General features: G+C 40.1%; 1 protein-coding gene across 2 annotated transcripts in view; it reads right to left on the bottom strand.

Moving 5' to 3' along the window:
• Positions 1–24,670, bottom strand: part of LOC146042899 (uncharacterized) — an 83,932-nt gene that overhangs the window by 36,620 nt on the left and 22,642 nt on the right. For both annotated transcript variants that reach the window (XM_083163183.1, XM_083163182.1), the window contains exons 3-4: positions 9,464–9,520; positions 5,572–5,706 (exon numbers count right to left, since the gene is read on the bottom strand). In XM_083163183.1, coding sequence (XP_083019309.1) covers positions 5,572–5,706; positions 9,464–9,510 — 182 coding nt within the window. In that variant the 5' untranslated portion in view covers positions 9,511–9,520. The remainder of the gene's footprint in view (positions 1–5,571; positions 5,707–9,463; positions 9,521–24,670) is intronic.

Below are 24,670 nucleotides of genomic sequence, written 5' to 3'. Positions count from 1 at the left end.
AAAAGGGGGCCTGGCTTGGAAAAAGGGGGCATGGCTTCATGGCAATCGTGATCAACACCCTCAATTTTGTGTCACTCTGGGGGCGGTGGTCAGCATTTTTAAAAGCTTCTGGTCATTCCACCTGTTCCCCTGTCTCATTAAATAGACACTGCATTGCTAAGCACAGAAGTAGGTGACGGGGGGACTCCAAACTGCCCCCACCAACATGAGACACTGCTTGCCCTGGTTGGGACGTGGGTCAGTCCCAAAAAAACAGTCCCATGAAAATCGGGGCAGTTGGGAAGAATGCTTAGCCTAAAAATCCATGTGTAAAGTTGCTGTGTAATATGTCTATAATAATATCATTTATTTCAATTAAGCATCCAAGATCCAAGATGTGATGCTTCAAAGTGTTTTACTGTCAGGTTTAATGTTTGCAGAAACCCCATTAGAGTCCTCGCACATGGCCATGCTCACTGGTGCATCTTTACACTTTTACTATCTAATCCACTGAAATGATGCTGTAAACAAGTTAAGGCTGTGTCTCAGTGATTCACACCGTACATGATCCCTAGGTAAATGCCAAATGTTTCTTTCATTTATCAGAGGGGGGGGGGGGAGTATAAAATAATTGTAAGCATGAACATTTTTATATAGAGGGTACACATGACACCAGAATTATTTGGACACACATGACCTTGAAATAAATGATCTGTCTTTTATGGGGCATTTGCCTCTTCCATGTTAAAGTTCTTGATTCTTGATTATACTCTCCATTACCCACGTGTCATATGCAGCCTGGGCTTGCTAGCATATTTACATAAGTGACATGTCCCTGACTTCCCAAAGACAAGTACTCTCCTGCCTGTAAATCATTTGTGAGACTGTGGATGTTCTAAGGATGTGGATAATAGTATAGACAGTGTTTACAGTAGGTCACCAGTCAATAGGTATAAAACGGAGAGTGCTAAACCATCAGCCAATCAGCTCCCAACTGTAATTTCCAATTGCATTACAGTTAGGAGCTGATTGGCTGGGTTGGGATCATTGGGTTGACCTAATGATGGTCGACAGTCATTAGGTCGACACCGTTGGGTCCACATACAGCAAGGTCGACAGGTGTCTAGTTAAACATGGCACAAGATCGACAGGTGCCTAGGTCGACATGCGACAAGGTCGACAGGTGTCAAGGTCGACACATGCATTCGGTTGACATGGGTTAGGTTGACAGTCAAAAGGTCAATATGGGGTTTTTCACTGTTTTTTTTTACCCAAATGTCGACACTGTTTTCAGTGGCTCGCTGCACTCGGCAGACTATTTTATTCTCCCACCATGCCCTAGTGGATGGTAGGGCATAAAATACCGCCTGTCGGCACATGTCGGCTCAAAAAACTGTGAAAACCTTTATTCCTTTAATCTTCAAACCTGAAAAAGGAAGATTTTTAATAAAACGAGATATAACTCATGAAATGTCCCTAAATATATTAATTCCTTCTAGCAATGTATTTATTTAGGTTATGCCTAAAAGTAAAGCACATGCTACTACTGTATGCGTCCTAGACTTTTCATTACCGCAATCCTTTCTAGTACCATAACGAGCATTTGTGCCAGATGCAATCCTATAATGACATGTATCAGTTCCGGCAGACTGTTGTTTATTGTTTTTCTATGTATTGGTATTCAACAATGTATTCTTAATAAAACTGTTTGTTCCAAATTGCTGGCTTGTTGCAGACATGGATTGAAGCTTTGTCACAACACGTGGATTTCCTCAATTTAAATCAAATGTTGAATGAATTCGATTGTGCAGATGATCAGGATTGTGGAGAAAGCTGTGGTTATCGCAGAGCGGCTGCAAAGTTATGGCAGCTTTCTTTATTTTCTGTATTTCAGTTGCATTTAAGGCTTCCCATTTTGGTGGGGTTTCATATCATTTCAACAGGATAAAAAGAGTGCCCGAGCATTTAACAAAGGTAGAACAACAAGACACTTGGTAAAAGAATTACACAATATGAAAGACCCTGTAATGAAAATGTCAGACAATGGAGGGAGTGTGGTCCTCGGCAGATGTCAGACAAAAAGTTCTCAGACAGCTAAGAAATACAAATAAAATACATTTTCTCTTCTAAGCTCCCTGCTGCATATAAAACAGCAGGGGGGAGTTTGTAAAGCAAAGGAAATAACACAGCCACAATCAGATTTGGAGAACATGTCCATTCTCAGATTTAAGTCAGTCAGATTTTATTCTGAAATCATTATCTTTAAGAAAAACCGCCAGGACTTACTCGGACACCCAGATGGTAACCCCCCTTCCCTCCGTGGACTAACTAAGTTCCTAGCTAGTTTCATTAGTCTGTAATTACTGACTTTCTAAAGCTGAATATTCTCCAGAGTTGGGATTCTGCAGCAGTAATGTATGTGAGCAGGGCTGGTGCTAAGGTGTTCCGTGCCCATCTGCAAACTATCAATTTTTGTCCTCCTTATGATACTTTACAAAGGGATTGCGTGCACAAGAGGCATGTGTTGCAAAAAAGGGTGGGGCATAGACAAACAATATTACCCCTATTTCAAATTACGCCACACAGTAGCACAACCTTATTCACATTACACTGAATCTGGTGGTCCTGATTCATATTACACAACATAAAGTAGTATTTCCCTTTATTCACTTAACGCTACACAGTAGTTCTGCTTATATGAGTTATAACACACAGTAGTACCCCTTATACACATTATGCCACACAGTAGTGCCCTGTACACATTACACTACACAGTAGTACCCCTTATACACAATTACCACAGTAGTAGTTCCTCTTTTATACATAATACCCACAGAAAATAATTTCCCTTACACATAATGCCCACAGTATTAGCAGCCCCTGTACATAGGGCCTAATTCAGACCTGAATGCAGGGGACATTTTGTTTGCAAATGGATAAAACCATACTGCACTGCAGGTGTGGCAGATGTAACATGTCCAGAGAGATAGAGAGTTAGATTTGGATGAGATGTTTTGATACTGAAATCGAAATTGCAGTGTAAGAATAAAGCATTCAAAATAGACTAGACTAGATCGCTCAGCACACAAGGCTCATACACATTACCCTGTGTCTATGAGCCTTTAGATGCAAGCTAATAAGACTGCATAGTCAGTGTGGGCCAGATGTACTAAGCTTCAAAAGTGATAAAATGGAGAGTGATAAACAGCCAGCCAATCAGCTCCTACCTGCCATGTCACAGACTGTGTTTGAAAAATGTCAGGCAGGAGCTGATTGGTTGGCTGTTTATCACTCTCCATTTTATCACTTTTTAAGCTTAATACATCTGGCCTACAAGTAAGTAAGTAAGTAAGTAAGTAAGTTTTATTTATATAGCGCACTTTCTCCAACAGGACTCAAGGCGCTTTACAGACAATAAAAATAACAATGCACATACTGCAATACAAAGGGTTATCAGTACAAGGAACAGGCAACAATGGCAGTACAAATGTACATCACACATACAGATATGCACAAGACGCATTCTAATAAGGGACACGGACATGGATATACAAGTGTTTGTTATAAGTGTAACAAGATAATATACAAGTGTTTGTTATAAGTATAACAAGATAATATACTGCATTTTTGACACTTGTACATCAGATACTGTATAAAGGGCGTAGAAAAAAAAATGGAAAACAATCTATATGCCAAAAAAGGGTAAATTGCAACAAATCTATTTTATCTCTTATAGCAAATTCCATATGCATCTGCCTCTTGCGCAATCTGGACCCCAGTAGAACTCCTAGCATGGATAAGATCACTGCAGAATTACAGAACCATTTTCCAGCAGCAGGGCAGGCGACAGGGGGGTCAAAGGGGACCGGGCCCCAAGCTTGTGAGGGGCCCCAAGGCTCTGAGGGGCTCAGGGGATGTAAGCATGGCTGCGGCAGTGCTGCCCTAGCAATCGTTTATAAAGGTGCTGTCTGCCCATCTGGCTTCCTGGAAGGAAATTTACATGGACCCCAATCCAGTAACCCCCCCTCAGTCTGGTCACCTCTCTGGCTACCAGTGACATCACACAACACAGCTAACCATAGGATGAACCATTACTGCGCCCTCCCATCTGCCCTGTTGTATTATATTGCATAGTGAATATTAATTATAATTTTTTCTAATAATAAAAACACATTCAATGTTATTAAAATCTGGGTGTGTCATTGGGGGGGCCCCAGAGATATCAGTGTACCCAAGTTTTCTGTTGCCTGCCCTGGCCAGCAGGGGGTGAGCAGGGCATGTGCAATGAATACTGTAAAAGGCCTGCCAGAGGGTGTTCTCCATTGCCAGGACTGTGAACTATGTATGGCGCCCATCCTCTTCCCTTGCAGAGTTTGGTAGTGGGTGAAATGCATTCTTCACATGGTGGGTGGCGGCCTTTAAACTCTTTTGCCACTATGACCTAACCATGACTCACTGCATCATCACTCTGCCCCCTAGTACTGGTTAATATTAGCCAGGGCAAGGTTGGGAAGGCAGTTCAATGGCAGAGGAGGGTCATTAAACAGCTCCTAAAGAATGAAGATGCTACCGAGGCTCTAGATGGGTGGCAGCAAAAACGCTTACAGGCCGCCACCACCCCCAACCTATGCTGTATTATAAAATATTAAACATTTGGTGCCCTGTCTTTATGTTAATGTTTATTTTACAGGGGGGTTGTAGGTACCAGAAGGCCCATAATTATCCACCTGCTGGTACTTGTGGTTCTTCAAGTATTAACAGCATTTCTGGGGAGATTGGCTAGGATCTGTAGTCCACCTGTAAAATACAGTTTTGATCTCTCAGTAATAGACTATCAACTCCCCCCCCCCCCCCCCCCTCTTTCCAATGTTTTTTTTTACCATGTTATTCTGTTATTCACCTTTATTAGCCTACATTGTAGTCTACCTATATCTTCACTACTGGTTTATATATCCACCTCACTACTCAATCTTCTGTTAAGCCACCCGCTGTTACTCACATGGACTTCTATGGTAATGTCCCTATGTATTGTGTGGTATAAGTAGAAAAGCTTGGTGGGTCCATTGACTCAACAGATTTCTCATAATAGAAAAATGTTGCTGATTACCTAACATGGCCATGGGGAAACTAAAGCCAAACCTGAGCACTTTCACCACAGTAGAAGCATTACAGTATCTAATAGGTCTGATGAATTTACAATGTACTGTAGATTAAGGGGATATTCAATCTGTGCTGCCGATTCAATGCTTCCATTACCAACAGCATTGAAGGCTGTCAGATCCAACTTTTTTAAAAGATCTGTTTTGTCGAAAACGGCCGCGGATTGTCGTACTCATGGCCGTTTTCCGACAATCTGCTTCTATTTCTGACAATTTAAGGATCTTCCATAACTCAACAGTAAGCGCATTGAATACCGACGGTTGAGTTTCAGTCGGAACAGGTCAAAAACGGCTATTAATCAGACTGTCGGGAAAATCGGATTCGGGATTGAATACCCCCTTAAGTACTTTCCCATGAAGTTCAGTAAGGCATTGCTTAGGATAATAGCTGTTATCTTTTTGAAACATATACAGTATGCATAATTGACCCTACCTTGGCAGTATTGGTCTGGGCTGAGTTTTATTCCTGTGTTTAGCTGAAACAGCCTTTTCATAAGAGGTCATTGCGATCAGATCATCCCAACCGGCTCGGGGCAAAAGGCCATATTGCTGTCGCACACGTGTTAGGCTGTGAAAATATAAAATTGTCTTTTTAGCACTTTTTAAACAGTTAAACGGTAATTACATAGTTACATCATTAGTAAGGTTAAAAGAAGGGACAGGTTCATGGACTTTATACTTTAATAGATTGGGTTGATGCAGAGGGGGTTCAGGGGAAGGCACGACAAAATCCCCAATGCGGCAGATAAAAATGTGACCTCAAAGCCAGCATTCCGTCCAAACCACAAGTATAATATCTCTGCATCAGTCCCGCAGGAAATATTTACACTACTACGTAAGAACACAAATATTTGAAAAATTCAATTTCTGAATTTAGAGTCCCACAATAAATATTATAATTAGGCATGTAGGGATTCATAAAAAGCAGGCCTGGCCATTCTGTGGCTCTCCAGCTGCTGTGAAACTACATATCCCAGCATGCCTTGCCACAGTTTTAGCATTCTCTAATAGCAAAACTGTGGAAAGGCATGCTAAGACTTGTAGTTTCACAACAGCTGGCAAGCCACAGGTTGGCCAGGCCTGATATAGAGTTTGAGTGGTATTGTCAAATAAAAATCTGAGGGAACCTGGGGGTAAGAACAAAGGTAGAGAAGTTCCTGAAGGCATAGGACAAATACAGTATAATTTGGGTTCAAGGGGTTCAAGCATTCATCCTATTCCTTTCATAAATGCAACTGAGTCCGACCTGGAAGCAGACACTGTCAGCAGGGCTGTTAGTGGGGGTGTGGTATGGGGCTCCGACATTGGGGACCCCGGCACTGGGGATCCCAACTGCCGGTGCTCCAAAAAGGGGGCGCAAAGAAGCTCAACATGCTGCGGGTCTGGAGGCTCGCTACGCTCCCCACAGGTTCTGTTCTCCATCTATGGGGGTCGTGGACCCCCAAAAGGGAGAATAGCCCCTGTGAGTTGGGATCCCCCCTGTCGGAGCACCGGCAGTCGGGATCCTGGGATCACTGTTGGAGCGTCATCCGACACCCGTAAGGGGCTGGTGCCGTCACATAGGGCACAGGGGGGACAACGACAGGGGGACAGAAGTGCCACCACAATCTCTTTTTGCCAGGCTCCTGCTACAATGTGTACTATGCCAGCGGTGGCAAGATCGTCCACTCCACTATGGAGCTCTGCCTCCCTGCTACTTTATATAGTAAAATTAATAAACAGCCATTTCCCAAAGCAGTATCATGTCAGGATGTGGATGTGTCAGACTTGGGCATGAAGGACCCACTGGCGAATTGCAGTGGTTGGGACCCATGCTCAACCACTGCACACTGAGTGTGGGAGCCACCTTAGGGGTTTTAGGATATTCAATATGGGATTCCTGACAGTCTGCCATTTTTATCTGATCCGACAGTAACTCAACGGATGGAATTCAATGTTCCGGCTGTCAAGTGTTGGAAAGTCTGTGGATAGGTGAAAACGGCCACCGATTGTCAATTTCTATGGCCTTTTTTACGACAATCCGTGGCCGTTTTCGTGGTTGTGTCTGACTAAACACATTCGACTTTTAAAAAAATTCGGATCTGACACCTTTCAATGCTTTCATTATCGGCAGCATTGAATAGGTGTCATAGGTGTAATTCAAGTACACATTCTGGAATATGATCATTAGAGGAGGAGGTGGGGTCCCCGAATAGTTCCCTTGTGCCCCGGTGGGCCAGACCAGCACTGGATGTGAAACATTTATTGTGTACAGTTCTCAATCTTGTAGCAACAACTTTCTATTCTTTTCTTAGAAGGGGTTCAAGCATTTATATTTGTGACTATGAAATTGAGTTTTCTCTTGGAGATTTCACTAATTTCTTATTTTGTTCCAAAACATATGTGTTTAATTGTAACTTATATCTGAATGCATCTGTTCTGTGTCAAGCAGTGTATTATGATTTATGTTTGTTTCACACATTGTCATTATAATAGCTGCATAGGCAGTGTAGTTTATTGTTAATTAGCATATTGTGATTTTTTTTTTTATATACCTTAATTGCATTTGTGTAATATATGGTATTATCAAGCTATTGTGTTTTTTTTAAAGCTATTAAGCATATCTTAGTTATAGCTTCTGGGAGTATTTATATGGATATTTATTTTTCCATATCATTGTTCTACTCTTGCCATAATTTATATTTGTATGATCTATCATTTAAGATTATGCATGTAACATATTTTCCAGTCATGAGCAGTGCCATTGTAATGATCAAGGGCATAACCAGACATTTTTAGGGCCCCATAAAAATATTCTCCAAACAATGGTGCAAAAAGGCCATACAAACACATGGGACTATGGGCCAGATGCACTAAGCTTCAAAAATGGAGAGCGATAAACCGCCAGCCAATCAGCTCCTATCAGTCATGTCACATACTGTGTTTGAAAAATGTCAGGCAGGAGCTGATTGGCTGGTTGTTTATCACTCTCCATCACTTTTGAAGCTTAGTGCATCTGGCCCCATGTCATAACAGCCACACATTCTGCTACTACGAAAGTTGGTCTTTTTATTATGATTAATTTATACTTCTTTCATATCTCAAATGCCGAGTCGCGCCCAAAATTTGGACACAATCCGTTCCGGGAGCTACCCGGCATTTGTGGTGCTTAGCTGTTCACAGCGACTTGGCTTATTGCCAGGTCGCTGACATCATCCGGGGGTGGAGCAGTGGTAGTCAGGAGAAGGGGAAGGAGGCAACATTGAGGTGCTGCCTACTCTGTAGAAGTGAACGGGACTCGTTACCCATTCATACTGCCCAGCAATCCGTGTCTGACCTGGGAATAAAACTTATTTTATCCCCAGTCAGATTTCCAGGTTGCTGTACCCAGGATATTCGAAATGTCCCTATCACACTGCATGCTGACCTGGATGGACTCGGCAACAACCCAGTATCGACCTGGGTTATTTGTGCGGTGTGAAAGGGGTATTATAAACCAATGGGTAAATGCAAAGCATAGGGTAATAAAGCAGCCATGGAGTTGCTTTTGGAACTATCTCCAGCATGTCATGGAATACATTTTTTTCAGTTGTACCTTGCAATAATTACTCTGTATAACCCAGCCAAGGCAAAAGCTGGTCACACAAGATTATCATTCCAACCAGCCAACTACTTGACTGGTTGGATAGAAGACCTGGTAATGTATGATACTAGCACCTAACAATAGACCATTTGTTTCCAATTGTCGGAAAATGGACAATATCAAGAGATTTAACAAACTTGTCTGAATCATTTTTGTGCAAAATTACCTTTTTAGATGCCACATTTGTGCTATCCAGTAAAATAAGAGTTATCCATTCAAACCTGAGAATGACACTGATTTATCTGTCCAATCTGTCTGGTGGGAACAAAAATCTGGTAATGTATGGGAGCAAAGGAAATTAACAATTTGTTCACAAATACTGAAAAACAAATAATGATCATTCTAACAAATTGGTTAATTGATAGAACAATTTTATCCGATGAATCATTTTCTTGTCCATTTTCCAGCATTTGGGAGCAAGTGGTTGTTTGTCATATGCTCCCATACATAATCAGATTTTTGCTCCAATTAGACAATACAGCAGATAAATCTTTAGGTGTGTACCTAGCTTTATCCTGGAATACTCTGTTATTACTTACTTATACTAGTTGCACAAATAGAGATGTGTGCAAGTATATTTCCACCAATGGCTGTCTACTGACATCACTCCTGCAAAGTTTAAAACTTGTATTTTCTATTATTGTAATGTTTTCTGAGTCTATGATTGTGCTCGGTAATGAAGAAAAACATTTGCACTAATTACCTTTCCTGGAGATCTGCCCAGGTCCCTCTAGATTTGATTGATGCCATTGTCTTGTTTCTAAAATAGTCATAACAATAGTCATAAATTACAAATGATACACGTTAGATTGCTGTAACACTTTAAATTTTCAACTCCTTACCAACTAGGATTACCCTACACAGTACTGTGGGTTCAGAATGATTTCCCGACATTCAAAATACCGACAGTCAAAATGCTGACATTTAAAATCAAAAACATTTTTTTTTGGGGGGGGGGGGGGGGGGCAAGTGTCTATGTCAACATAGATCAACATAGACACCATATAAGTGTACTGCAGTTTTGAATATCTGCCGCTTAGTAAATATACTGAGCCAAATGTAATATATTGTGAAAGTCAGATAGTGAAAGATTTTTGTGAATTGTTTTTTTTATGCATTACACTGAAAAAACAGGTTGAATGTGCCATGTAAAAGGGCCAGATGCACAAAGCTTCAAAAGTGATCAAATGGAGAGTGATAAACAGCCAGCCAATCAGCTCCTACCTGCCATGTTTGAAAAATGTAAGGCAGGAGCCGATTGGTTGGTTGTTTATCACTCTCCATTTTATCACTTTTGAAGCTTAAGGCCCATACACACTGGCCGACTTTGGGCTGAAAGTCGCTCAAAACAGCAGGTTTGAGAGGCTTTCAGCTCAAAGCCGCCCAGTGTGTATGCCCCAGCGATGAGCGCTGCTGCGCGCTCCCACAACATGGTTATACCAGCCAATGAGCGTCTTTCAGGGCGGCTTTGCATAGCGCTCCACTATGCAACGCCATCCCCCCCCCCCCTCCGTCGGCGCTGGGCAGGGGGTATGCACTAAGCGTCTTTCACCGCAGCAATGAACACTATCATTGCTGTCCATACACGCTGGGCATAGTTGCCCAGTGTGTATGGACCTTTAGTGCATATGGCCCAAAATCTCTCACTTTCTGATTCTCACACCCTATTACAGTACATTTGGCCTACTGTGTCTGTTGTTTGCCTTTCAAAGACTATTTCATAAAGTCAATGCTTGCTCCTCAACTCTCATTAATTCATCTATTTTTTTTTTTTTTATTATTATTATTATTAACGGTATTAAGGAAGTTTGCATTCTAACATTTACTGGAAATTGTTTATGCAGCATAATCAGTAGCATTCTGTTCCCTTATGTTTCAAATGAACAATGGGATTGTAGCATGTGTGATTTACTAATTATCCATTATATATAGGTTCAAAAAAATAATTTTGTGTATTTTAACAACTTTCTATAATTATATTTTTACAGCTTGCCTGAAGAGGATAAACACACAGTACTTAATCCATTTGTATAAGATGACAATCCATGTTAATCACAAGGATGTTCTGGAAATTTTGTGCAGCTGTTAAACATGGCGTTCTGATAAATTCTCCGAAATTTCATGCAGGCGAGTGATTTAGTAAATGACAACGTTATATACTTTTTGTGTAAATTTAATACGTTTTTTTATTTATCATTTTAAAGTGTATTTCTTTGTTCCAACATCCCATTCTATGTAGCTATGATATTTAGCAATTTAAATTTAGAAAGGGTAATTTCACCAGCTCCATTTTCCTATTCATTTTATTATTATTATTATTAATAATAATAATAATAATAATAATAATAATAATAATTTGTATATAGCACTTTTCTCCTAATAGGACTCAAAGTGCTTGCATTAGCCTTTTACAGCACAAAATACAAAACAAACTTAACAACTTAACAAGGGATATTAGTGAAATGCTTGGGTGAACAGGAAAGTCTTGAGTCTATCTTTGAATGTTTCCAGAGTGGAAGCTTCTCGAACTGAGCGGGGAAGTGAGTTCCATAGAGTTGGAGCCACAGTGCTGAAAGCTCGATTCCCAAATTAATTCAGGGAAATTCTGGGTACTGTTAGTAGTCCTTCTTCAACCGATCGCAGTAATTGAGTGGGACAATAAGGGATCAGAAGCTGTTGCAGGTACCTTGGGCCCTGGTCATGTAGAGCTTTAAAAGTCAGTAAGCCAATCTTGAAAATGATTCGCCATCTTATAGGCAGCCAGTGAAGGGAGTACAGAATGGGTGTTATGTGGCTGGAGCGGGGCTGATTGGTTAATAGCCTGGTGGCTGTATTTTGTACCATTTGCAAGCGATGCAGTTCTTTTGCTGGGAGACCGAGGTAGAGGGCATTGCAGTAGTCAAGGCGCGATGATACAAATGCATGTATGACTTTAGGCAGGTCTTCTGAGGGAATTAAGTGCTTGATTCTGGCTATGTTCCTTAGATGATAGAATGAGGATTTAATTGTGGCGGATACCTGATGTTTAAGTGTCAAGCCACTATCCAGGACAACACCAAGATTCCGCACATGTTCCGTATTTTTAAGTTCTGCACCCCCAAGCATAAGTCCTGTTGGTTGGCTCTTCTGCAGTCTTGTCCTGTGACCTATAATAAGCACCTCTGTTTTATCAGGGTTCAGTCGCAGCCCACTGGCATCATCCACTCCTGTAGCTCAGCTAGACAGCCATTTAGGGTTGGTATTGGGTTCTCAGTACCTGGAGCAAAGGACAGGTACAGTTGTGTATCATCTGCATGGCAGTGGTAAACCAGGCCAAAAGGTCTGACTATTTCACCCAGTGGTAGCATGTAAACAGAAATGAGCATGGGAGATAATATGGAACCCTGCGGGACACCACATGGGAGTGGCACTGGTGATGATGAATACACTCCAGATGAAACTCTGTAACCTGCCAGTGAGAAATGATTTGAACCAGCTAAGAACTGTGCCATCCAACCCACAGATATTTTTCAGGCACTGAATTAGAATATCATGGTCCACAGGATCAAAAGCTGTTGAGAGATCCAGAAGGATTAAAATTGAGCAGTCACCTCTGTCTCTTGCCATCAGAAGATCATTAAGCACACATAACAGGGCTGTTTCAGTGCTGAGTCTTCTCCTGAATCCTGATTGGAATGGATTATAAATATCATGGTCTGACAGGTGGGTTTCTAGTTGAGTTACTACCACTTTCTCAATAACCTTTCCTAGAAAAAAAAGGTTTGATACCGGTCTGACTCTGTAGTTGTTCATGCAGTCAGGGTCTAAATTTGTTTTTTTAAGAAGTGGTATAACAACTGGCTCAGGAAAAATGCCTGTTTGCAGAGAGCTTTGAACTATTTTTGCAAATACAGGTCCGATTATATCCATGCACCCTATTAGCAGCTTAGTTGGGGCAGAATCCAGGTCACAGGTGGTGGGATGCAGCCGTCGAGTAATTTCTGCAATGTCTTTTACATCCATTGGGTCAAAGCTGTTCCAAGAAGTCAGGTGGCTTACATTCGCAGGCTTGATAGTTTGGAACTCCTTTGATGACACTGTGGGGATTCCAGCCCAGATGGAAGATACTTTATCTGCAAAGAATTTAGCAAACTCATTGCAACTTGACTGGTAGAGGGCTTCATCAGGCTGCAGGCATGCTGGTTTGCAAACTTCCACTATACGGAAAAGCTGAGCAGGCCTATTGTTTGCCAATCTTAGTGTGCCCATTCTTTTCCCTAGGATTCCCTGTGAGGGGTGGATTATTTAATAAGGGGAAGGCATGACTCATAGTCACTGGAGGTTAACTGTGGCCACTGGAGAGTGGGGTATGTTTGGCCAAAAACGTTTTTGGAGATGCCCCTGTGGCATCTATTATCACTGGAGAATGTATTGCCGCTAGAGGGTGGAGTGTAATATTACAATTGGAACCTATGGAAAAAGAGCAGGGGAGGGGGGAGGGCAGGCTAGATACCTTTACATATTTTCACAACAATTTTTCAAAATGTATTTAAAAATATATTTATTTAAATAGACACATTTTGAGTTGTATCTGGTTAATTTGGTGAAAATATATATTTTTCTACTGTTTCTAGATATTAGACACTTTTTTTTAGGGTTCGGGGTAATTTCTCAATGTTTTCATACATTTCCAACCAGGGGTAGAACTATAGTGGTCTGGGATGTGCCAATGCACAAAGCTCTGCAGGGTAGGTCATTGCTGTTGGAGGATATTGTTAAATAATTATTATTATAATTAGTTTTATTGACATTTGCTTATAACTTCCATCCTCTTTGAATACTGGCATCTCCTAACTGCCCCTGTCTGCTTTCCTCACCCCTTCATTTGCTAATACATATACAACAGTCTTGGAATTAACTTTAGAGCTTTCTGTTCACTCGCTCTGGATGATCTTTCAAGATGGTGACATACTTGGGATTTGAACCCTTCACCTGTTGCACTGCAGTCTATACATGAGCTATTTGATGCAAGGGATTGGATGTGTGGCTAGAAATGCATGTGCTGATCATTTTATACAAATTATCAGTCGGTAAAAAGTCCCATCCACTAAATCACATTACGGAGCTTAATAAATCTGCACCACAGAATCATATTCTCTCTCACACACACACACAAACTTACTTATATTCTTACTTATATTCTCTTACATACAATGCAAACTTATTCAAAGCCCACGCAGGTTCTAACTGCCATTTCATAGACTTAACAAGATCAATGATAGCTAGCCTAGAAGCTGATTGGTTAGGGCTAACGGCTGCAAGGGATTGTCTGTGCTCTGAGTTTCTGCTTGGACAACTAAACGCATCATTTCTTCTGATGCCACATGAAAGTGAGAGTGATGGGGTTCCCAGCAAATCCAGTTTCTCCAGGCACCTGCTTTAAACTGCCTATTGACAGTGCCAAGTATAAGATATGTCCACTACAATTACAGTACAATAATCAAATCATTGTAAGATTTCAAAATTGAGCATAATGAAAATGATAACAATTAGAATTGAATCAAAAACTTCTGAATCTCTACTGAAATTTAAAAAAAAAATGTTTTTTTGATGTTGGGAGATCAAAATAAGCAAAAACAATACAGAATCATTTAGAATATACTTCTACCTGACAACTCTGGCAGGGTTCTGTAAAAATGATTTCACTTTAACAAGCCTGTTTTGTATAGTAATGAAAAGCTGCATAGTTGGAGGTTTCACAGTCATTTCAGATGTCGAGGTTAATAGCATCACTATTGAAGTGAAAAGGCCCATTCATTTCAATAATTTTCACGGAAAAACTAGTTTTACTTTTGGTAGCTCTCAATTTGAAATTATTCTATCTATCTATCTATCTAGATATATATATATATATCTATATATATATATATATATATATATAGATAGATATCTATATATATATATATATATATATATATATAGATAGAACAAGGAAATTTTCCCAGTGTGCCCTACGTAAGAGTGTCTTCCACCAGACCAATAATAGAGTACAGTAATGATTCTGTAACAAGAATATTTAATACAAATGATTTAAAAATTATAATAAAACATCATTTTCATCTGTATATTCATTTCAGTCAGTAAAAGAGAAACCCAACGCGTTTCGTCGACCCAGCGACTTCCTCAGGGGTTACTTAATCTGAGTGGTGGAGAGAAACCATATTACACACTACACGGGTATTGAGTGGTATAAGTCTATTGGATTTGGACTGTACATACCCAATAATGGCTCAGGAGTGTATATAGAGCTTTCAGGGTTCTGACTTCATATATAGCGGATGAGTCCTTATAAGGACTTAGATCCTGTATAATGTAGTGTGGATTTTTCTAAAACATAAAATATGTCACCGTTTAAATAAATGAAAAAGATCAGGAGGAGAGCAAGTGTTTTTAGAGTAACAAATTGGATTAGAGGAATCAGTACATACCAATTTCCAGATGGTGCCTTTTTAGTATAAAAAAGGATAGGGGGAAGGATTCAAGATGAATCAAATAAATCCACTGATTCCTACAAATATTTATATGTGTGTTTAAAAATGTAATTCATAACAATAAATATCATAGATCATTTATAGTGGAATAGTATAATGGTGAATGGTTTAGATTACACCTTAATTAGTATAAGACTAATTCTAATTGGCCCATCATAATAAAGTGGTCCCCAATTGAGGTTTAGCTAGTCTGTAATAAACATAACAGTGGTTCCAGCAGAATATAAGTAAAAAATAGGGATAAGTTAAACCTCTATACCATGATGCAAATAATCAGCCCAGGAATAATTTGACAGAGCAATTAGGCATACAGCAGAAGGACTTTCCATATCAATTAAGTATAAGCCAATGTTGTAACATTCATAATTAGCCACAATTATAAATACAATTATAGCGTTCATAATTAGCCACAATTATAAACAGGTTCAAGGTGCAAAAAGTATTCATTACAGTTCATAAAACAATATGAAGAGGGAAGCCAGCTCTCACATACCTTGTATGAGTTTTCACACCGCCAAGCACTGGACCAAACTGCAGGTAATGGTCACTGTGCTGGCATCGGGTATATATAGGGAAACCACCCTGACGTCACATCCGGAGTGGGTGGGAGAATAACTCCGTCTATTACCGTATTGTGGCAAAATGAGCCACATATAAACTTCTCGACACAGTGTATATTAAGTGCCAGGATAAGGGGTATAAAGTCCGACGTGTAAACTCGCGCTGGCAGTGAATAAAAAACTTTTCACCGCTATGCGCGTCAATAATGTGTTCCAGGACGTCATTTCCGGTACCTGATTATCTGTAGTAGCGGTGGAACGCATACAGCGTTCCATAGAGATAGGGGTAGTTAGGCGATATAGCCGGAAATGACACTTCCGGTATCTACATCGTTCCCTGTTGTAACAGTGGAACGCATAGAGCGTTCCTGAATAATTAGACCTGATAGGTTAGGGTATGAGAACTCCAGAGGACCAGCGTATACGGCCGGAATGAATGGAGGTGGTGACAATGGAACCTCCGTTCATAATATACATTGTGGGAAGTGACCTATAATTTACTAACAAATAAAAAAATGGAAAAAACGAAAAAATGGATGAAATTAAATATGTGAAATGAGATATATACGTAATTGACAGCACTATTAAAGGTAAAAATACATAAAATAAAAAAAATAAAAAATTCAAAGGTATGTGTACCTGGATTGCCTCTACATTCACAATTAATCATGACATCCTCGTTGAAAATTGAATACATATATTACTAAGTGATAGTACAATAAACATGGGATAGATTTGAAACCATTACGCCTCTTCATTAATAATTCATTAGGCATCATAGATAAAATTGATTTGCCAATAGAGACTTAATATAATTAATATAGTGGTGACAAAAATATGGATCTAAACATAGACCTCATAATACAATACATAAGAAAATAAACTGTCAATCATAATCCAAAATAAATGACAGTTTTGTTGGTCTATATTGAGACCTGTGTGCATAATGCAAATATAATTCATAGCTATTGTTACAATTGCCAAAGTGTATAACATCATATTTAACAACGATAGTGGCATTCTATAATAGAATTCGCATATTTTGTGAAAGACACAGTGATATATTCAAGTGTCACATAGAACATATAGTTTGTGCATATGTGCTTATAGACAAAGGGTTATAGATTCCCAATGTGAAGGAAAAGAAATTATTACAATACAAAAACTGTGCAAGAAATAGTGTAATCATCCCAAAAAAGAGACAATATCAACATTTTCATTAAGGCCAAAGGGGTGTAAAGAATTGAGTGAATAGATCCAAAAGGTTTCCCTTTTGGATAGGGTGAGATCCCTATCGCCTCCTCTGGGGTTTTCCAGGATTTGTTCAAGAACGGTAAAAGAAAAATTATGCGTGTTAACTATAGAATTATGATTTTCTAGAAAGTGGCGAGGGAGACTATGCGTAAGAATTTTGTGTTTAATGTTCCGGATATGTTCCTGGATACGGATTTTTAATTGACGTTTTGTTTTTCCCACATATATCTTTCCGCATTCGCATGTGATTCTATATACAACATATGTGGAGTTGCATGTGGTGGCAGAGTTTGCAGTAAATTCTCTTGAATCAATAGTGCACTTGAATGGCTTCTTCTCTACAAATTTACAACAAATGCACTTATTGCAGGGATTACATCTTTTGTTTTTTTCTAGGAAGGTCACTTTCTCTTTTGCTTTGACGGTTTTTAATTTGCTCGGTGCAAGGATGCTCTTCAAATTATTAGCTCGTCTAAAAACTATGTTGGGTTTTGGTGGAAGATGGGGTCCTAGGATTTGATCCTTGAGTAAAATATCCCAATGCTTTGTCAGAATTTTCTTTATTGTGTTATTTTCTTTGGTATATTGGGTGATAAAAGGTTTCTTGGGCTGAATTGAGATCTTATCATTAGTTCTAGGAGGTTTGTTCAAGATTTCTTTTCTTCTTCTGGCCCCTGCTCGTTGACGTGCATCTTCAATTTTTATTGGATCATACCCTTTTTCTATAAAACGTCCTGATAAAGTCAGTGATTGTTCGTTGAAATCTTCCAGTTTGCTGCAATTTCGTCTTAGACGAGTGAATTGCGAGAATGGTACATCATCCTTCCACCGGGGGTGATGGCAACTACTATATGGGATGAAACTGTTTGTGTCGACTTTTTTGAAGTGAGTTTTTGTACTGATGTTCTCTCCACTTGTTCCCATCAACACTAGATCGAGATATTCTATGCTTGTGTGGTTAGTCTGATATGTAAACTTCAAATTGTAGTCGTTCTGTTGCAGATATTCCAAGAATTTTTCAATGCTATTCAGGTCACCGCACCACACAAAAATCAAATCATCTATGTATCGTTGATAGAGTTTAATATGGTGTTCGAACTCAGAGCCATAGATAAATTGCTCCTCCCATGCTCCCATCAGGAGGTTGGCGTACGATGGGGCAAATTTAGTCCCCATCGCCGTTCCCGTTGTTTGCAGATGGTATTTGCCGTCAAATTCAAAGAAATTGTGCGTGAGGATGTATCTTATACTATCAAGCACAAATTTGATTTCTTCTTTAGTGTGTTCCGTGTATTTGGACATAATATCTGACACCGCTTTGATTCCCTTTTCATGAGGTATGGAGGAGTACAAAGCTTGTACGTCTACAGTGAGCCAGATGTAATTGGCTTCCCAAGTATAGTTTGTTAGCTTGTTAAGCAGTGAAGTGGAATCTTTAAGGTGAGATTTATTTTTGAGTACATATGGTTGGAGCAACAGATCTATAAAATGCGAAAGGTTGCTGCTCAACGATTGGATTCCCGCTACTATAGGCCGACCTGGTGGTAGCTTATCATTCTTGTGGATTTTGGGAATATGGTAGAAGATAGGTACTAATGGATGCTTAACATAAAGATAATCGAATTCTTCACTGCTTATAAGGGCCTTAGTTTTTGCCTCCATCAACAGGTTGAACAGGTCTTCCTTAAATTCATTGGTAGGATTATCTGGAAGTTCTATGTAGGTATGTCCATCATATAGCAACTTGGTAGCTTCTTGAAGATATGAAGATCTAGATTGCACAACGACAGCTCCTCCCTTATCTGCATTCTTGATAATTAGGCTGTCGTCTTTTTTCAGGATCTCCAGCGCTTTTCTTTTCTGTGGATTAAGGTTCGTCTTATGTTTAGTATTAGTTGGCTTTATTTTTTTGAATTCGTCATTAACCAAACTTTGAAAGATGTCGAGGTTACTCCCCTTTGACTCGATGGGATAGAACTTTGAGTGATTAGATACCCTAGGTTTGATTTTGTCTTCAGAATTGATGGGGGGATTTTTTAGGAAGTGTCTTTGCAGTGTAAGATTTCGTATATATTTATTTAAATCAATAAATAAATTGAACTTATCCGTCCTATTGTCTGGAGCAAACTTCAGACCTTTTCTTAGTACTGCGATCTTAGTGGGGGAAAGGGTCTTCTCAGAGAGGTTAACAACCCCTGTTTCTGGTTCCCTTGTAAATTTGGGGCTTTCCTTCTTGGGCTTTTTTCGGCCTCCTCTGCTTCCTCTTCTCTGCCATTGAACCCCCGTTTGATCCCTTGAGGTGAATCTAATCTGTTGTACAGAATATCCTCTTTCTGTAAATATGAGTTTTTTCTGTCCCCTAAAAAACGTGCAGATGTTTTTTCTTGGGAGGGTGTTCTGTATCTATGTGTTCTTTCCTTGTAAGATGGTATCCGTTTATTATCCCGTCGGTTATATTCGTAGTCATGTTGTTTTCTATTTTGATAAGAATCCATCCTATATCTCTGATGTCTGTTGTATTCAGTTCTTTCTCTGGTTCCCATCGTGGATGGTCATAATGACGTTCAGGTTCATACTGTTGTTGATCATATCTCCTCAGTTGTCTATGTTGGTATTGAGGTCTATTTTGGTAATTTCTAAAGTTCTTAGGTTCAGTGTTTGCGTTGTTGGACCAATTGTGAATTTGGCCATTTAGATAATCATTTCTGTCTCGAATAAACTTTTTTTGTTTTCTTTGTATAATTTCGTTTTCCAGTTTGTCTAATTTTTGTTGGAGGTCCGATATGTCCCTTTTGAATTCTTCACTGTCTGAATGCTTTTCTACAAGTTTATCGATTTTATTGATCTCGGTTTCGATTTTTGTTAATTCCTTTTTTCTTTCATTTATTAGGAGTACGATTAGTTTATTAGAGCATTCTTCCAAGATACTATTCCATGAAGCAAGGAAATTTTCGTTACCATTGCCAAAAGTTGGTGTTTTGTTTATCCTTAAACCTCTTGGTATACGTTTAACCTCCAGGTATTTTTCTAATGTTGTGACATCATACCAGCTTTTGAGCTCTTTTGTGGCTAATTTTTCCACATTATTTAAATGATTGAAATAGTCTTCATCTTCTGATATAAACACTTGCTCGTCCTCCAGAAACATATTCTTAGCTCTTGCTGACCTTTTGGATCGGTCATTGAATAATGGCATTTTTTACTTTTTTAGCGGCAAATCACAGGGTGTCTAACAGTAGAACAGGTAAACAAGAAGAGTACCCCTTCAATGCGCTATAGATTTATAGGTTGGGGTGGGCAGCAATTAGGGAAGTCCCCTCTGTTAGTAGGGGATAAGGACAGATAGAACAAGGAAATTTTCCCAGTGCGCCCTACGTAAGAGTGTCCTCCACCAGACCAATAATAGAGTACAGTAATGATTCTGTAACAAGAATATTTAATACAAATGATTTAAAAATTATAATAAAACATCATTTTCATCTGTATATTCATTTCAGTCAGTAAAAGAGAAACCCAACGCGTTTCGTCGACCCAGCGACTTCCTCAGGGGTTACTTAATCTGAGTGGTGGAGAGAAACCATATTACACACTACACGGGTATTGAGTGGTATAAGTCTATTGGATTTGGACTGTACATACCCAATAATGGCTCAGGAGTGTATATAGAGCTTTCAGGGTTCTGACTTCATATATAGCGGATGAGTCCTTATAAGGACTTAGATCCTGTATAATGTAGTGTGGATTTTTCTAAAACATAAAATATGTCACCGTTTAAATAAATGAAAAAGATCAGGAGGAGAGCAAGTGTTTTTAGAGTAACAAATTAGATTGGAGGAATCAGTACATACCAATTTCCAGATGGTGCCTTTTTAGTATAAAAAAGGATAGGGGGAAGGATTCAAGATGAATCAAATAAATCCACTGATTCCTACAAATATTTATATGTGTGTTTAAAAATGTAATTCATAACAATAAATATCATAGATCATTTATAGTGGAATAGTATAATGGTAAATGGTTTAGATTACACCTTAATTAGTATAAGACTAATTCTAATTGGCCCATCATAATAAAGTGGTCCCCAATTGAGGTTTAGCTAGTCTGTAATAAACATAACAGTGGTTCCAGCAGAATATAAGTATAAAATAGGGATAAGTTAAACCTCTATACCATGATGCAAATAATCAGCCCAGGAATAATTTGACAGAGCAATTAGGCATACAGCAGAAGGACTTTCCATATCAATTAAGTATAAGCCAATGTTGTAACATTCATAATTAGCCAAAATTATAAATACAATTATAGCATTCATAATTAGCCACAATTATAAACAGGTTCAAGATATCTATCTATCTATCTATCTATCTATCTATCTATCTATCTATCTATCTATCTATATATATATATATATATATATATATATGTCTTGGTCCTTGTTTTGTAGCAGGTAAACAGCATACCATGCACACAGTATAGGCAAGGATGATTACAGCATTGCAGCATTTAGATATCAAAGCATAGTACAAACTCCTCAGTATGTTCCAGTGGTCCCTACCTTAGACCACACCCCTGGCCTATCACCTGGGCAGCTAATACACCATCAGGAACAATGACCTCCTGCCCTGGAAACACTTATATCAGAAAGCCACAGGTGCTGCTAATCAGCCCAACCCTGATCACATCAATATTCCTGCTGCAGCTGCTCTAAAACCTGTACCGTATCCTCCATATTACCTCATGTAGAAGTATGCTATCCCGGCTACTCCCTCTCTCTCTCTCTCTCTAGATATATATATCTCTATCTATATATCTCTATCTATCATATATATATATATATATATATATATATATATATATCCTGGGTCGATCCGGCACTCGGCCACAAAGAGTTCATATACCAGAGTGCCTTTTCAAGGATATTATATCAGCAGGTGTGGAGGTATCCTTACGGGCTCCAACGAACGGCACTTCAAGGATTTGGAAAAAACGTGAATTTATTACAACGTTTCGGGGCGACTTGCACCCCGTCGTCAGGTGAACAGCAATCAAAGAAACAAGTGACAAGGTATTACCTTATATAATACATGTAGGAGCGAGGCCGCCATCCCTCCGCCTCCGTGCGCCGCGCCGGGTCCCATACCGGAAGTGAGGCCGTGACGTGTATCCGAGATACTGCGTCCTGGATCTCTCCTTGTTGCTAGGCGACCGGCTTGGCGTCTGGCTGCCGGGGGTTTGCGGGCCATGGGTGTACAAAACAGAATAGGTGCTGTGAAAGAAAAAATGCAGACATACATGTAAAACATAAAAAGTGATTGCACTTGCTGTTATTATAGAAAAAATAAAAATAAAGAACAGTACTGAGAGTCACATCTGTATAGTGGTAATCAATGCAAGTATTGTTAATGCAGGAATAAAGAGACATCATATATCTTTGCAGGAGGAGAACCACTGAGAAGTGGTCAAATTCATTATACTGGGCAGCCTGAGGGGACAGGGCGTCGCGTTAGTCTCCAAAGTGGCGACTCGGGTGAATGCCTGTTTGAAAGGGGGACTGGGATAGGCCAGGGGGTGTTGAACCAAGAGAATGTGTGCTTAATCTGATCATGGCTTAGGCGTCCAGCTAGGATGATATCTATGTCAGAGCGTTCCAGGTGATCCTTTCATTCAGTCCGTAAGGCACTACGGTGTTAAGGCGGAAAATCCACCTTGCTTCTAGGCGAAGAAGGGCTTTTTGCCGATTGCCACCTCTGGGCATGGGTGGCACATGATCGATGATCAGATATTTTAGTGTCGACAAGGGGTGTTTCAAGTTTTTGAAGTGAACAGCCACTGGTTGGTCAATAGGTTTGTTCTCCAATGCTCCTTTGATGGCTGAGCGGTGGAGAGCCATCCTTTCTTTAAATTGTCGGGTTGACATCCCGACATAATACAGGCCACATGGGCATATAATGACGTATATTATGAACCTGGTGCTGCATGTCAACACATGCCTTATTTTATACATTTCTTCAGTATGAGGATGTTTGAAGGTAGTGCTCTGGATGAGGTGGACGCATGTGGCACACTTGATGCAGCGGTAGCAGCCATTGGGTTTGTGGCTGGATCTTGTTCTTAAACTGGTGTCAAAGCCCGTTATGTCAGTATGCACTAACAGGTCTCTTAGGTTACGACCCCTACGATAACAGGCCATAGGTCGAACATCTGTGAAGCAGGGTAGAGATTTGTCAGTGGCCACTATCGGCCATAGCGCTTTATTGGCTATGGGTATCACTGTACTGCTGGTATCATAGGTGGTAGTCCAAGGGAAAATTTTGGCTTTAGCCTTCCTGGTTGGGGAGTTGGATAAGAGATCCTCTCTGTCCAGCAATAAAACTTTATCCTTCGAAGCCAGGAGTAATTGCAGGTTGTACCCGCGTTCATGAAATCGCGTCACGATAATGTCCAGCTGTGCTGGAAGTGTAGTCACGTCACTGCATATGCGTGCCGCACGTAACATCTGGGAGTATGCAAGGCCACGTTTCAAAGGAGGAGGGTGGTGGCTGCTTGATAATAGGAGAGTGTTCCTATCTGTGTTTTTATAAAAGATGCTGGTACTGATGCTCCCGTTTTTAAGATGTACTGACACGTCGAGAAAATCAATGTGCTCGTGGCTCCAGGTAAAGGTAAATTTTATTGGACCGGGTGCCCTGTTGATGTCGTCCATCATTGCAATACACAGGTCAGGGGGACCATCCCAAAGGACGAACAGGTCATCTATATACCTGGTTAGCAACCTGATTTCACCACTATCCTGGTGCCGGCCAAAAAATCTTTTTTCTTGTTCCACCATAAAGATGTTGGCATAGGACGGTGCCACGGCCGATCCCATGGCACAGCCCTCTAGTTGCAGGTAGATGATGCCATTGAAACGGAAATAATTGCGGTTGAGGACCATTTCTAGTAGTTGTAGAAATAGCTGTTTATCAAACCCGAACCCTTCATCCAAAGTGTCCAGGAACCTACTCATGGCCAAAAGACCCTGGTCGTGAGGTATAGAGGTATAAAGGGATGTAACATCCATAGAACACATGATGGTAGAAGGGGAGATATCTGTAATTTGTCTCAGCCTGTTCAAGAAGCATGTGGTATCCTTCAGATGTGAGCTCTGGACTACCACGTGTGGCTGAATAATGGCATCAAGTAACTGTGAAACAGGTGAATAAAGGCTATCCCGGGCGGATATAATCGGACGCCCCGGGGGAGCTGTAGCATTTTTATGTATCTTCGGCACACTGTACAGTATAGGCATAATGGGAAAATCTGTAGATAGTGCATCGACCGTTCTCTTGCCGATCTTGTTGGCTTGGAGGGCAGTTTGGAGGATGTTCTTCAACTCCACTTGGTATTGGGTAGTGGGATCCACAGTAAGTCTGCGGTACACCTTGGTGTCCGACAGTTGCCGCATGATCTCTGAGGTGTAATCGCTCAAGTTTTGAATTACTATAGCCCCGCCTTTGTCTGCGGGGCGTATAGTGATGCTTTTGTCGTCGCTGAGGTCCCGCAATGCCCTGTGTTCAGCTGCAGATA

This window comes from Crinia signifera, chromosome 19 (genome assembly GCF_055691185.1).
Source record: "Crinia signifera chromosome 19, ASM5569118v1, whole genome shotgun sequence".
Lineage (NCBI taxonomy): Eukaryota > Metazoa > Chordata > Amphibia > Anura > Myobatrachidae > Crinia > Crinia signifera.
Note: the sequence above shows the minus strand (reverse complement) of the source record. Positions and strands in the feature narration are given on the sequence as shown.